At 42.4% G+C, this 12920-nt stretch overlaps 1 protein-coding gene across 2 annotated transcripts in view; it reads right to left on the bottom strand.

The window, feature by feature from the left end:
- Window positions 1-12920, bottom strand: part of LOC137435160 (protein disulfide-isomerase TMX3) — a 65617-nt gene that overhangs the window by 29104 nt on the left and 23593 nt on the right. For both annotated transcript variants that reach the window (XM_068128692.2, XM_068128691.2), the window contains exons 5-10: window positions 8710-8755; window positions 6807-6887; window positions 5293-5392; window positions 5071-5148; window positions 4696-4762; window positions 4303-4401 (exon numbers count right to left, since the gene is read on the bottom strand). In XM_068128692.2, coding sequence (XP_067984793.2) covers window positions 4303-4401; window positions 4696-4762; window positions 5071-5148; window positions 5293-5392; window positions 6807-6887; window positions 8710-8755 — 471 coding nt within the window. The remainder of the gene's footprint in view (window positions 1-4302; window positions 4402-4695; window positions 4763-5070; window positions 5149-5292; window positions 5393-6806; window positions 6888-8709; window positions 8756-12920) is intronic.

Here is a 12920-nt window from a genome sequence, read left to right as displayed (position 1 = left end):
TTAAATAAAAATGTATATTTTTGATCTTAAAAGCTTTGTTTGTCTTTGTAGTAGTTAGAAATGGCTATTTAGGCTTAAAAAGCATTAAATTCCCTTTAGAAACGTCAAAAATCGCTTTAAAAACGTCGAAGCGCTTTTAAAAAATCGAATCGAAGCGGATAACCGGTAAGCGGACTAAGATTTTCGGCCGCTGAAACGGATAAGCGAATCGGACTACACAGGCTGGCGGAGCGGATAAGCGGTAAGCGGACTTAAAATTTTCCGAATCGCGCCCACCTTTAACGAAACCTCACCACGTTGTATAAGTCGTCCCAATTGAGAAGCCTATTGAGTTTGAGGTCAAAGGTCATCTGGAGGTAAAATTTCTAAAATCGCCATTTTAAATCCGATTGACTTGAAAATTGAATAGCATTTGTAAATCAAGTCACTAAATTGGGAAACATACTATTTTTGAGGTCAAAAGGTCAAAGGTCAACTCAAGGTCAAATTTTAAAAATCATCAATTTTCATCTAAAAAGCCGTCAATTCTCAACCGATTGACTTGAAAATGGAACAGCATTTGCATATCGAGTCACTAAAGTGGGAAAGATACTATTTATAGGTCAAAAGGTCAAAGGTCAACTCAAGCTCAAACTTCCAAAATCATCGCTTTTTATCTGAAAAACCGTAAATTTTCATCCAATTGACTTGAAAATTTAACAGCATTTGCACATTGAGTCACCAAATAGGGAAACCAACTATTTTTGAGGTCAAAAGGTCAAAGGTCAGCTCAAGGTCAACCTTCCAAAATCATCATTTTTCATCTGAAAAATCGTCACTTTTCTTCCTATTGACCCGAGCTATGATCAAGATTGTCAATTTTAATCTTGGTGAAATGGACAATTTGCTGTATCAATGGAATTTTTTTTCTTGGGGAGGTGAGGGGGGCGTATTTTGCAAGTATCGTGCTCTGCATGACGTCTTCTTGTTTGTTTGTTTGTCCGGGCGATATCTCAGCCATCCTTTGAGCTAGGAAGCTGAAATTTGGGCATAATAGTGAGCACATGCTTTGGCAAAAAGAATATTTTTTGTTTTTTGATTAATCAATTAATTGATTAATTACTTAATTATTATCTATTTATTCAGTACTTATTTATTTCCTTTCTCCTCTGGGCATCATCTCAGGCACTTTTTGAGCTAGGAAGCTGATATTTGGACATGACAATGACCAAGTGATTTGGCTGAAAAGGGTATTTTTTGATTTATTGATTAATCAATTAATTATTTAATTATTTCATTAATGACTTAATTCGTTCATTTTTTAAAAGTTACAGATTCGGATTAAATGGTGATGGTTTCGAGATTATATTAGCCAGTTGATTAATAATTTAATTATTTTACGATTATTATATATTTATTTTTGGTATTAATCACTTGTTTATTTTCTTTCTCATCTGGGCAATATCTCGGGTACCTTTTGAGCTAGGAAGCTAATATTCGGACACAACAGTGACCAAGTGATGCGGCTATAAAGGATATTTTTGATTTATTGATTAATCAATTAATCGATTACTTATTTATTGATTAGTCAATTAATCAATTAATTATTTAATGTTTTCGATTAATGACTTATTTAATTAATTTTCTAAAAGTTACAGCTTCGGATGAAACACTGGTGGTTTAGGTATGCTATTAGCCAATTGATTAAGAAATTATTTTATGATTATTATTTACTGATTTTAATTATGCAATTAATCAATCAATTTATTGCACACCTCTCCCTCCCAATACCATCTCTATGTGCTGCACGGCGGCATCTTTGGCGCCCCGGCAATGCCGTGCACTGGAGGATGTTATTTATTTATTTGGCATGGGGGCGGTGTACTTTGAATGTATCTGTACTTGAAATTATTTCTTTTTGAGCCTTGTAAATGTGTTGCTTTATTGTCACTTGTAAATACTTGCGTGCTGCAATTCTTTGGTATAAACAGTTCTTTCAAACCTGCCCGTTTCGTTTCTTTTCCTATTGACTCGGCTAAGGTGCAATAGTGATGGCAGAGATGTTCTTCCCCAACCAATTGGCTCAACAACAATAGCCAGTTCATACTTGGCAGTTCGCTCGGCTGCCCCTGATTAGATAAGATCAGGTGAGTACGAACTGAGGGCATGACCCCCGGTTAGGTCTGCCACGTCACCACCAGGTAAACAGTGTCAGACGGAGGACCATGGGAGATTTGGCTGTTTAATTGCCATTCATGGTTGATTAGCAACCTACACGGTTGCGAAGTTATCCTTGACCGGTGGCCTCAGGACACTCATGGTGAATCCCGAAACTCAGACCCGTAACAGTATGTTTGCATGTATGTATGTATGTATGTATGTATGTATGTATGTATGTATGTTTCACAATTAAACAACTACAGCAAAAATAAGTAAAATTGCCATTTTTTCCACACAAACCAGCAAAATTTAAAATGTGTACAATCTGGAGTTCCTCATTCACAAGAGAATACAAGAAACAACAGGCATTTTAAGGCCATTTTCCCTGCAAGAGCGGGGGTTAGCCTTGCGGTCCCCATGACAATCTTCTCCAATCAATCTTCAACCTTGACAATCTTCACAAGAAGTGAATCTTCACAAGACAATCTTCTTCTTGAAGATTTTCTTGTCTTCTTGAAGACAATCTTCACAAGAGAATCAAGTTATCTTTTGACACAGAAGAAACTCTCTGAAGTGAAGCCAGTGAGACATAGCCAACTTAGCCCAAAAGACCTGAGGGACTTCAACTCTCGAGCTAGAACATGTGTGCAACAGTGGTGAGGGAAGGTGTAGCAACATGATAAGAAGACCTGAATTAGCCATTATGCTCTTAAAGCTTGATATCAGGGGAGCTTTTCAATAAAATAAAAAGATATTGCACTGCCTATTCTCCAAAATAAGCTGAAAACTGGGATAGTGAGAATCAAATCCACATTCCAAGGACTTTTGTCAACTTGAGCTAAACTGTCCCTTTGCGGTTATCCCTCCTGCACCATTTCATTTTTAACCCCTTTTCGCTGACAGTGCTCAGTTATAGTGCATATGGGAGAACCCATTCATGGAATTCCACCGAATTACATAGACTCGAGACATGGCGAGACAATCACGTGATACATGATTGCCAGACCTACAGACCCCACCATATTCAGGCTGGTTCAGCCGAACAAAACTCATTACCATTGGCTGATTAAACACAAGCATCTCCTTTGGTTGAAAAATTACAAGTTGTGTCACGCACTAATCCTCGGAGTGTGCTGCCAACAAAACCGGTTAGATGTGTCCATTTGTCACACTGACCGACTATTGTAAGCATGCTTCAAAATAGCAGCATCAAGTTGGCCATCTTGTTACAGGCCTACACCCCGTTTTATTATCTGAACTTCGGGAAGCACAGGCTTGTGCAGCACCTATGTACAACAGGAGACAAACAGGTATTTATCTTCTCTTGCACCCATCTGTTTACATAAAGGTAATTATGCCAATGTGTCCATCACACTGGCTTAACCCGTGAAACTGAGCAGTTTGAAGACTTTCAAATCATATCCATTCTTCTTTCACAAGCACATACAAGCAGAGCGTCTTCTGACAACCACGCTTCTTCAGTTCATTATTTTCTTATTTAATGCAACTAATACTTGTATTTGAGTGAAAGATACTGTAAACCTGTATATTATATATATTTATCCATATATGAATATATATTATTTATTTATGAATAAACATAATATTGGAGTGGAGATGCAATGCACATACTTCCAGCACTGTGAGTTTATGTCATGGTAAGTGTCTTAGAACAGCATGACCTGACAAGTTTAGGTTTCAAATTGTCTCTATCCTAACTTGTTCACCTCAGCCTGGTGTTGGCTTAGCGGTTAGGGTGCCGGCTTGGGATCCTATGGTCCTGGGTTCGAATCCCGGTCGATCGCTGAATTAACGCCAGGGGGGTTGACTCAGCCTGTCATCCTTCCGAGGTCAGCAAATTGAGTACCAGCTTGCTGGGATGAATGATCCCGGTGTGTACCCCGGTTTAGAATAGGTACACCGTATCCCTGCGCATCGTAAGAGGCGACTAAGGGTTGGCGTCAGGAAGGGCATCCGGCCATAAAAACATTGCCTCAAACAGGGAACCATGATTGTCATGGGGCCCGCAAGGCTAACCCCCGCTCTAGCAGGGAAAATGGCCTTAAAACGATCATTCTAACTTGTTCACCTCTTTCCCCAAACAAATACTACAAAGACCATGTAACCCTCTCACATTGCATCATTTATCATCCATCGTCCTACCAGAAACAGCCAGTTGATTGAGGGTGAATACATCGAGGGATACGAAGGAAGGGAAACGAGAGTTCTCAACCCAGCGAGCCAGTGCACCATCCTCCAACTCTGAATTACACAAACACAAGGAAAAGATCATAAAGCTGGAATAGAATGCGTCTACAGGACTAACAGCAGGATATGCAGATGCACAGACTATGTGGATTAAGTGGGACTAATGTTCCAAAATAGTGGATTTGTTTCTGTTTGATGCATTTCATGCACACATTATGTGAATGAACCTCACAAGAAGTCCAAATATACAGTAAATACAAGGAGACAATGTCACACACAAGCATGCTTCTCATGGTATACCTATCTCTTACTATACCACGAATTACACTGCATGCACAAGCTTCTCACCATTATATGGATAATAAGATCTGTCCTTCACCACAATTACCGCAGGCAGTACTGGGAGTGATTTGGACTGCAGAGGGAACATGAGAGAAAGTTCAGATTAAGGACATCGTTTTCTTATGAAGGGTGAAGACGTATTGGTGGATAAAATATTTGAAGCAACAGGAAAGTTTAACTTTTGAGCAAACTTTTATTCAATGTCTGGCTTAGGCAATGTTGCCTATTGTCCATTCACAGAATCGTTGGGTATCTCACACAAAGGTTATCAAGAAGTCAGAGGTGGCCGTCAAAATGTAACATTAGGCTACAGCTTAGCGCACAGCTGCAAGTAAAGTCCGTTTCATCCTCACGTGACCCTCTCTGCTTCCACCACCTAACCTGAGCAAAAACGCTCTCCGGGGCCATGTAGAAGCAGCTGAAGACTACTTTTTCTGTTGCAGTGTCTTTGAACTTCTCCTGCACAGAACATTAGAACAAGCAGCACATTAATGAGTGGTGTTTTTAACGGAGCCAATGATCAAGTAGTTGTTAAAAAAAATTCAATGTAGCAAACAAGACCGAATATCAGGTAACTCAACAATACCACTATAATCATTTCACCTTGAGCGGTGACTCGCCCCCTATGTAAACAAAGAAAGGCTCGCCACATCCCGGTGCATCTCCAAGCGTCGTGATTCCATCGAAGATCCGGACAGTGGGCCTGGTGCCGCCAAAAGCACATGGCACAGACAATAAATAAATGTTGTGTTCTTTAAAAAGGCATCCCGTATGCTGCTTCACCAACTTCTGTCCTGATGACATTTATCTTCACATCCCATCCATAGTAATCAACTTTCTTCATGCTCATGACTAAGAACAGCCAGTTCAAACTTTGAATCTACTCAATGTGGCTAAATTCTTAAAAGAAAAAAAAGAAGAAGTGGAACAGGAGGGAGAATTGCTTTGCAATACATGTCCCCTACCGGTCCTGTGAATGTTCTTGTTCCAAGCAAAAAGGCCATAACTCCATGAAAAATTGGTGATGACGTATCATAATAAAGCCATGTACCGAGTTTCAGTTGGATATGTTAAAGGGTATGGGAAAAAAATCCAGAAAACCACAGGTGGGACAGACGGACAGACAGACAGAGAGCAAACCGATAGTCCCTCTGGGTTAGGGTTAGCGGATTAATAACCTTGTTCAATTGCCAGCTTGATATTCTTTGATCGTTTTGAATGGAGATGCAAGATACCATGGAACAACAACAAGACCACCCTTGAAAGGGTGGTCTTAATCCAGAGTAATGCGAGATATGCAGAGGACAAAAATGTAGACAGGACTCTGTCCGAAATGCACACTTCTTATGAACGATACTTAATGTCCCATCGGCAAAATCATATGGACAGCAGACCCAGTTTCCCCAGTGAGAGTCTACTCCAACATGTAATACAAATACGACGGCATCAGAATTACTTCATGCTTGTTCAGACTCCACTGGGAAATAAACCAACAGGAAACAACTCGGCGGTCAGAATGTTAACACGCAGCTGTCTAGCTGCACTAACATTGAAATAATGCAATGCAGGACTGCCTCCAATAACCGAGAAAAATAATAACTATGAAAGTTCTGCTACGATCATAGAGCATAGTTATCGACATGTACAAGAAGCACTCCCACACTCATCTCAACCAGTTGGCCATTCACAGCAACAACTTGTGAACATCTGGATTTAATTGGTATTGCTTAATGATTACATTCCATTTCAGGACAAGCACGAGGGAAGTCAGGCAACTGCCTTCAACGGGGAAACAGCAGCAGGAAACCGTGACAGCAGATAAATGAAAGGCCAAAAAGTATTAAAAGTTAAAGCAACCAAGAAACAGGCACAACTTCTCTGAATTTGAACGCACATCTTTCCTTAACCTCCCCTGCTAGTGAAATTGTAAATGCGTTACTTTTACACGTTGCTGCATTTTAAAAAGCCAAAAGTCATTTTTAGCATTGGTATTTTTTGGTTTAAGTTTTCATATTACACAAAAAAACACGTTATTCATCTTTCTCTTTCAAATAAATGTTCCACACAAATCGTTTTGATCTCCTCCACCATCATTACTGAATTGTAGTTTGACCTACCCAGAAACACGCTGAGCAAATTCCACGATCCTCTCCTTTACATATGGTCCGTGGTAGCTGAATGCCAAATTGTTCTTGATGCTGCAGGAAGGACAGACAGCAGAAGAACCATGTAAAGAATGCATGGCAAGTTATCTTTCCAGCAAAGCTGGTCTTCAACAAAGGGTGAAGGATAGCCCAGCGGGTAGCATTCTTGCCCATGAGCCATTTGGTTCTGCATTCAATCTGCTGCAGGATCATATTCGACCAAATTTTTTTTTTTATCTGTTGCAATTTGATAAGAGCAACTGCATCGTTGAGTGTAGAGCGTTTAAGCTCACCATGCTCTGACATGATGTGTGTGCAAGAGATTTGATGTCATCTTTGTGAATATGGGTCATTGCGCTGGTACAATGGCAATCTGGACCGTACCATACGATCTATTTGGATATGAAAAATAATTAAAACGTTGTGTCAAGATAAATGTATTGTTACAAAACCATGAGTTTTGTTCTTTCCTGTTGCTTCAAATATTTTATCCACCAATACGTCTTCACCCTTCATAAGAAAACGATGTCCTTAATCTGAACTTTCTCTCATGTTCCCTCTGCAGTCCAAATCACTCCCAGTACTGCCTGCGGTAATTGTGGTGAAGGACAGATCTTATTATCCATATAATGGTGAGAAGCTTGTGCATGCAGTGTAATTCGTGGTATAGTAAGAGATAGGTATACCATGAGAAGCATGCTTGTGTGTGACATTGTCTCCTTGTATTTACTGGTTTTGGGCCAGAGGTGTAGTATGGGGCGGGAGAGGAGAGGAAGGCGTGATGATGGGAAGATGTCTGCGTGTTTTCCCCATCCGACTGCTCTTCTATCCGCTCCCCTTCTCATTGTTTAGGCACTCTCCAAGCTTTTATCACCTCTGCCTACGCCCTGCCTCCTGATGTTGCTCAGCTCTGCCCACTCAGTGCTCATTGGATGCTTAGGCGTCACTTGAGCCAAAACCAAGCTTCCTTAACACCCCTAAGCCAAAACCAAAACCAAAACCCTTGAGCCAAAACCTTAACACCCCTAAGCTTCTCGGCTCATCTCGGGCGTTCCAGGTCCTGCAAGAGCACGCCTGAACTCCGGCTCTAGTCTGCTTGCAAGGCTGCTAACTTTCAAAATAACATAAAAGGACAGATTTGCATAGGATAAAACATTTTTAAAGGGATTATGGAAAAGTAGTTTTCGACACAAATTGTGAAGGGAGCTGACATTCTATCCAAATGATTATCGACGCATTTCTAGTTACACTGTGGTTCTTCTTCACACTTATTCTAAAACAAATAAAGGGAAATAACTATTTTAACTTATGCATTATTAACCCCTAGAAGTCATTTCCGCAACAACAATATAATGCACAGTTAAAAGCCATTAGTCTGATCTGTCTGCACTATACCCAGATTCCCGCATTACTTTGCACGCTTCAGACAGTGCTAACTACAAAGCTAATTCCAACCATGAAATTAGGCTAGAGCATACTAACACAATGAACTACTCGTTTGGAAAGATACCTTGGGATCTTTAGCAACCACATCATAAATGCGGATGGGACTGTGTCTCTCAGTGCAATGGGTCCTGCCAGCAGCATAACTGAACAGCATTTTTGTCGAACAAATTTGAAATGGTCGAAAATCAAATCCAGAAAGATACAGTTTGGAGATCAGTAGGCCACAAGCTGAACGATCGTGCCACCTCTTAATGTACAGCTAAATGTTAAGCAGACGTGCAAGCAAGTTTTTAGATGAAGTTGAAGTAAAGGAAGGAGATAATGTGATATCGATAACACACAGCAGTGATAGCTGAAATAACCTCTTCCTGCTTGTATATCCTTGCAATTAATGTGCAGTGCCATAACATGGTTCGGTTGCCACACTCACAGTTTGATTGTCGGATAACTGTGAACTCCAAAATCTGATGCCACAGCTGCAATCACACAAAATAAATTGCTAGAAATTAAAGTCCATAAACCTTAAACTTCTCAAGGTGTTTGCAAACAGTGCAGGATGGACCAAACTGATTAATTTAATTGCAAATAATTCGTAGAAAAAAAACAACTCGACAAACTTTGTTTTGGCTTGAATTCTCAGTTTGAAGTTGAATAAAAAACAATTAATTACAATAATGATCATTTGTGGCAACTGCATGTAATCACTACAATTACATGTTGGTGAGTTTAACCATACAACTCATTACAGGTGTAATGGGACAAATCAGACACTTAACAAATAACATTTTATCCAACTATTTCATAAACCTTTTCCTCATCTTCCTGGTTCCCAGATAAACCACAAATATAGCGCTGGTGTGGCTTGTAGAGTTGTTTGCTGAGAAACAACAATTGCCATAAAGAAATGGAGAAACTTGATAACCTGAGACACTGCTCATTGGGTGGTTTTGCAAATGGGATTAATTTTGCAGCATGATGTACTTCTTAGGAAGATCCCAAAACGGGACTTTCAAATTGACTTAATCCGTCCAAGAATGCTCGGCATGCTTGCGCAGAAACCCTCCAGAAACAGCAGTGTTCAGGGCACCCTAAAGTACAGTTGGACCCCGCTATTCGCGGGGGATACGTTCCTGGAAAATCCGTGAATAGCAAAACCCACGAATAGTGGGGCATTGTTTCAATGGAAAAAGGGGGGATAGGTTCCCGAGTCGCGAAAATCCGCGAATAGAGAGGAACAACCCGCGAATGGCGAGGCAAAATCTGCGAATGGTGAGGGAAATCCGAGAATGTCGACGATAATCCGCAAAGGTCGATGAAAGTCCCGGAAATGGTGAGACAAAACCCGCAAATGTCAACGAAAATCCGCAAAGGTCGATGTAAATCCCGTGAATGTAAGCCGCGGCATTGTTTCAATGGGGCAAAGGGGGATACGTTATACGTTCCTGGCTGTTCCTGATTCATTGAGGAAATTTTTTAAAGTTTAAAATGTTTTCGACCACAAATGCACATAATTACAGTTTCATAAAAAATGCTTACAAATTTTTTAAAACGACAACACCAGGTACCATTTCTAATTTATTGAAGGAATGCGCTTACAGTTTATTAAAAGTGCTTAACCAGCTTAACCATACCATACCCTGAAACAAACAAAAAAAACGTAAACACCATGTACCAGGTGCCGTATTTAGCTTATCTGCTAACTTCAATAATAATAGATTTAATGAAGCATTTCCATTCTATAATTCGTGGGGTTGACATGTTTTCGTCACTGATGGAACATCCCCCGAAGCATTTTCATTGTGTAAGATCTCTAATCATGCTTTACCATAAATTGCAAACTGTAATCGATTTAATGAAGCGTTTACATTCTATAATTCGCAGAGTTGACTTGTTTACACATCTGGTGGGATATCCCGCGAATCTCTCGCTTATAGTGCAGCTAAAATTTGTGCCCGTGAAAGCCATGAAAACACAAATCACACAGCAGTGAATGTACTGTACTGTATAAGCAGGTCATGCTCGCGGCTTGTATAATATTGTTACGGAACCCAACGTCGGCCTATGGTTCCCCTTCGAGGGGGGATTAAGCCCCTCGTCTGTCACGGACCGACATGGTCCCGGGGGTATGACGCCACGCCCGGTCGGCGCTGGATAGGGTTTTAGGCCCACAAGTCCTATGACCTAAATACCAGCGCTTCCCGGTACGCGAAGGAACACCCCCCGCTCACGGCCGCAGTGTAATGGATGTTGCGCCGAGCGAAGCGAACCGCGGCGTGAGCCGTTTACCAAGACTAGACCCGATCCTGAAACGTTGGCCAAATCGTGCCACAGATATTCAATGAGGGAAAAGACAAAGACGACACGGATGTGAAGAAGAGGAAGACGAAAGCAAAAAGGTTTTAAATACAACTATTATTTATTACTATTTACAGGACCAAAATAACCAAGGAAGAAGGAAAGATAACAAAATAAAGACAGAAGGAATCAAGGAGACACAGTGCAATGCTAGCTTACCTACAGTCTTAATTAATAGCCAGGACAGAACAAACAAAAGGCAGACTCACACGAATGGGGAATGGAGGCAGGAGTGAATGGCTGGACCGGGAGGAAGGTTCAGCTCGGACCAGAGGACGGCCGGGCCGGGAGGGAGCAGCCGCCGCCCTTCCTCAACAGCAACGCTGCCGTCAATGCTCAAGCTGCGGCGGTCAAAGCTGCGATGGTTCAAGCTGCTGCGGTTCAAGCTGCTGTGGTTCAAAGCTGCTGTGGTTCAAAGCTGCTGTGGTTCAAAGCTGCTGTGGTTCAAGCTGCTGTGGGGCATCCTTCTCTCCTCTCCTGGATCACGCAGCTTGGTCTCTCTTTCTGAAGCTCCTTTTTGTGTAACTCTTAGAACTCAATGGTTCGCTCTCCGTGCTTTCTCAGGACTCCTCTCCCAAAGGCGCGCGCGCTTTTTATAACCCCGCGGGCGATCAAGCCGCCGGCCTCCAGAACACGCCCATCGGTGAGCTCGCCTCGGCCCTGATTGGTCGGCACGGGCTCTCTGGCTCCACCCTTGATGACGATGGGCGGGCACGCCCTTCTTCTCCGAGTGGGAGCACATGGGCAATGGCGGCGAATGCAGTTGGCAATAGAGGCTTTGTGAATGAAAATGAAAGGGGATCTATCTATTTGAATTCGGTGCAATGGAGTATTAATTAATGGAAGACACAGCCTTAACCTACATAGAATAAGGAAATAACTACCAACAAGCAGGGAATCTATGATTGGCTAACGTGATTGTTTATGACCTAATTACGGGACGCCCTTTTGACCTTTATACACAACTGGAGGAAGGAGGGCGATATTTTTACAACAATAAAAAAACACAATCCTCATATCCACAACACTGCACCCTCCTCCTCTTAGGCACGTCCCGGGCCTATTACCTTTACGTTTAGTGTGGCACGTAGGTGTAGTTCCCTCTATATTTAACCTGACCCTGAGTGTGACAGTTTTAAAACATAAATAAATATGTCCCGCTGCTCCATTGCACCCTGCCTAACAGACTCACGCCCACAACTAACCGAATTGCGGAATGGTCTTCAAACTATACATGAACGGCGGGGGCGCATTATTTACAATGACGCTATCTTTATTTACAATGGCAACCCAGGACCTGTGATTGTTCTTTTGGGGGGGGAGAGACAGCTTGCCCTGCATCGACGCACCAGAAAGCACCCACAACGCACCAAAACACCCTCAAGCACCAATCGGTGCACAGTCATTACTGTTCAATAAAAAATGAACCCAACAAACCCTGGTGCTGCTCTTCCTCTTCGGCTCCCTCTGCTGGCTATTGTTATCTTCTTGTTGTTGTCATCTTCTTTGCTGGCGGCCTATTTGCAATAAAATGAAAGTGCACAAATCGTGTCCATTTTTATTTATTTATGGCCCACAGGGCCGACTAGGGGTGGTTCACCTGTGGGGCATAGGTGCCCTGTGACCAAGGTCCGCCAGCAAGATCTCGGGCCTTCATGGCTGGTTCCAGCAGAGGGGCCATGCCCCAACCCATGGGGTCCATCAGTGGTGCTCAGCCACAGACATGTGGTCCATAAGGTGGTGCATCGATGCAGACAGCTGGTTCCGGGAGTTTCAGGCGCACAATGGCAGACTCTCGCACGCTCCCCTCGGTGCCCAGTGGCGCACAGTCCTCGTGTGGGAGACAAGGGGGGGGGGGGGGAAAGACAGGTGAGCGAGGGGTAAGGTCACAAGGGTACACATCAATAAAGGCAATGCAAGGCGAGGTGCGTATGGGGACGGAGCGGAGAAAAGCTCGTCCCTACCGTACGTCACCCCCCCCCCCCCCCCTGTCACCTACTCTACCCATGCCCTTACCCCATATTTACAACAATCTACACATTTACAAATTCGTCACTAATGTCTCGTCTCCCCCATATTTCCCCTATACCAATTTCGTCTTTACTCCCACTACTTCAAAATTTGCCATCACCAATTCATCATCAATCCTCATAAGGAGGGAGAGATGGAACAACAGCACAATGTCACACCCACGTCATGATGCGTCTCACAATCCAAACATTTGCACAATAAAATAATAAAAACATGGCATGGTGTGGAGTCCTGTCACCTCTGGTGAGTGGATGC

This window comes from Myxine glutinosa, chromosome 9 (assembly GCF_964187855.1).
Source record: "Myxine glutinosa chromosome 9, kmMyxGlut1.1, whole genome shotgun sequence".
NCBI classification, from domain to species: domain Eukaryota; kingdom Metazoa; phylum Chordata; class Myxini; order Myxiniformes; family Myxinidae; genus Myxine; species Myxine glutinosa.
The sequence above is the reverse complement of the archived record's forward strand: the minus strand, read 5'-3'. Positions and strand labels throughout refer to the sequence as shown.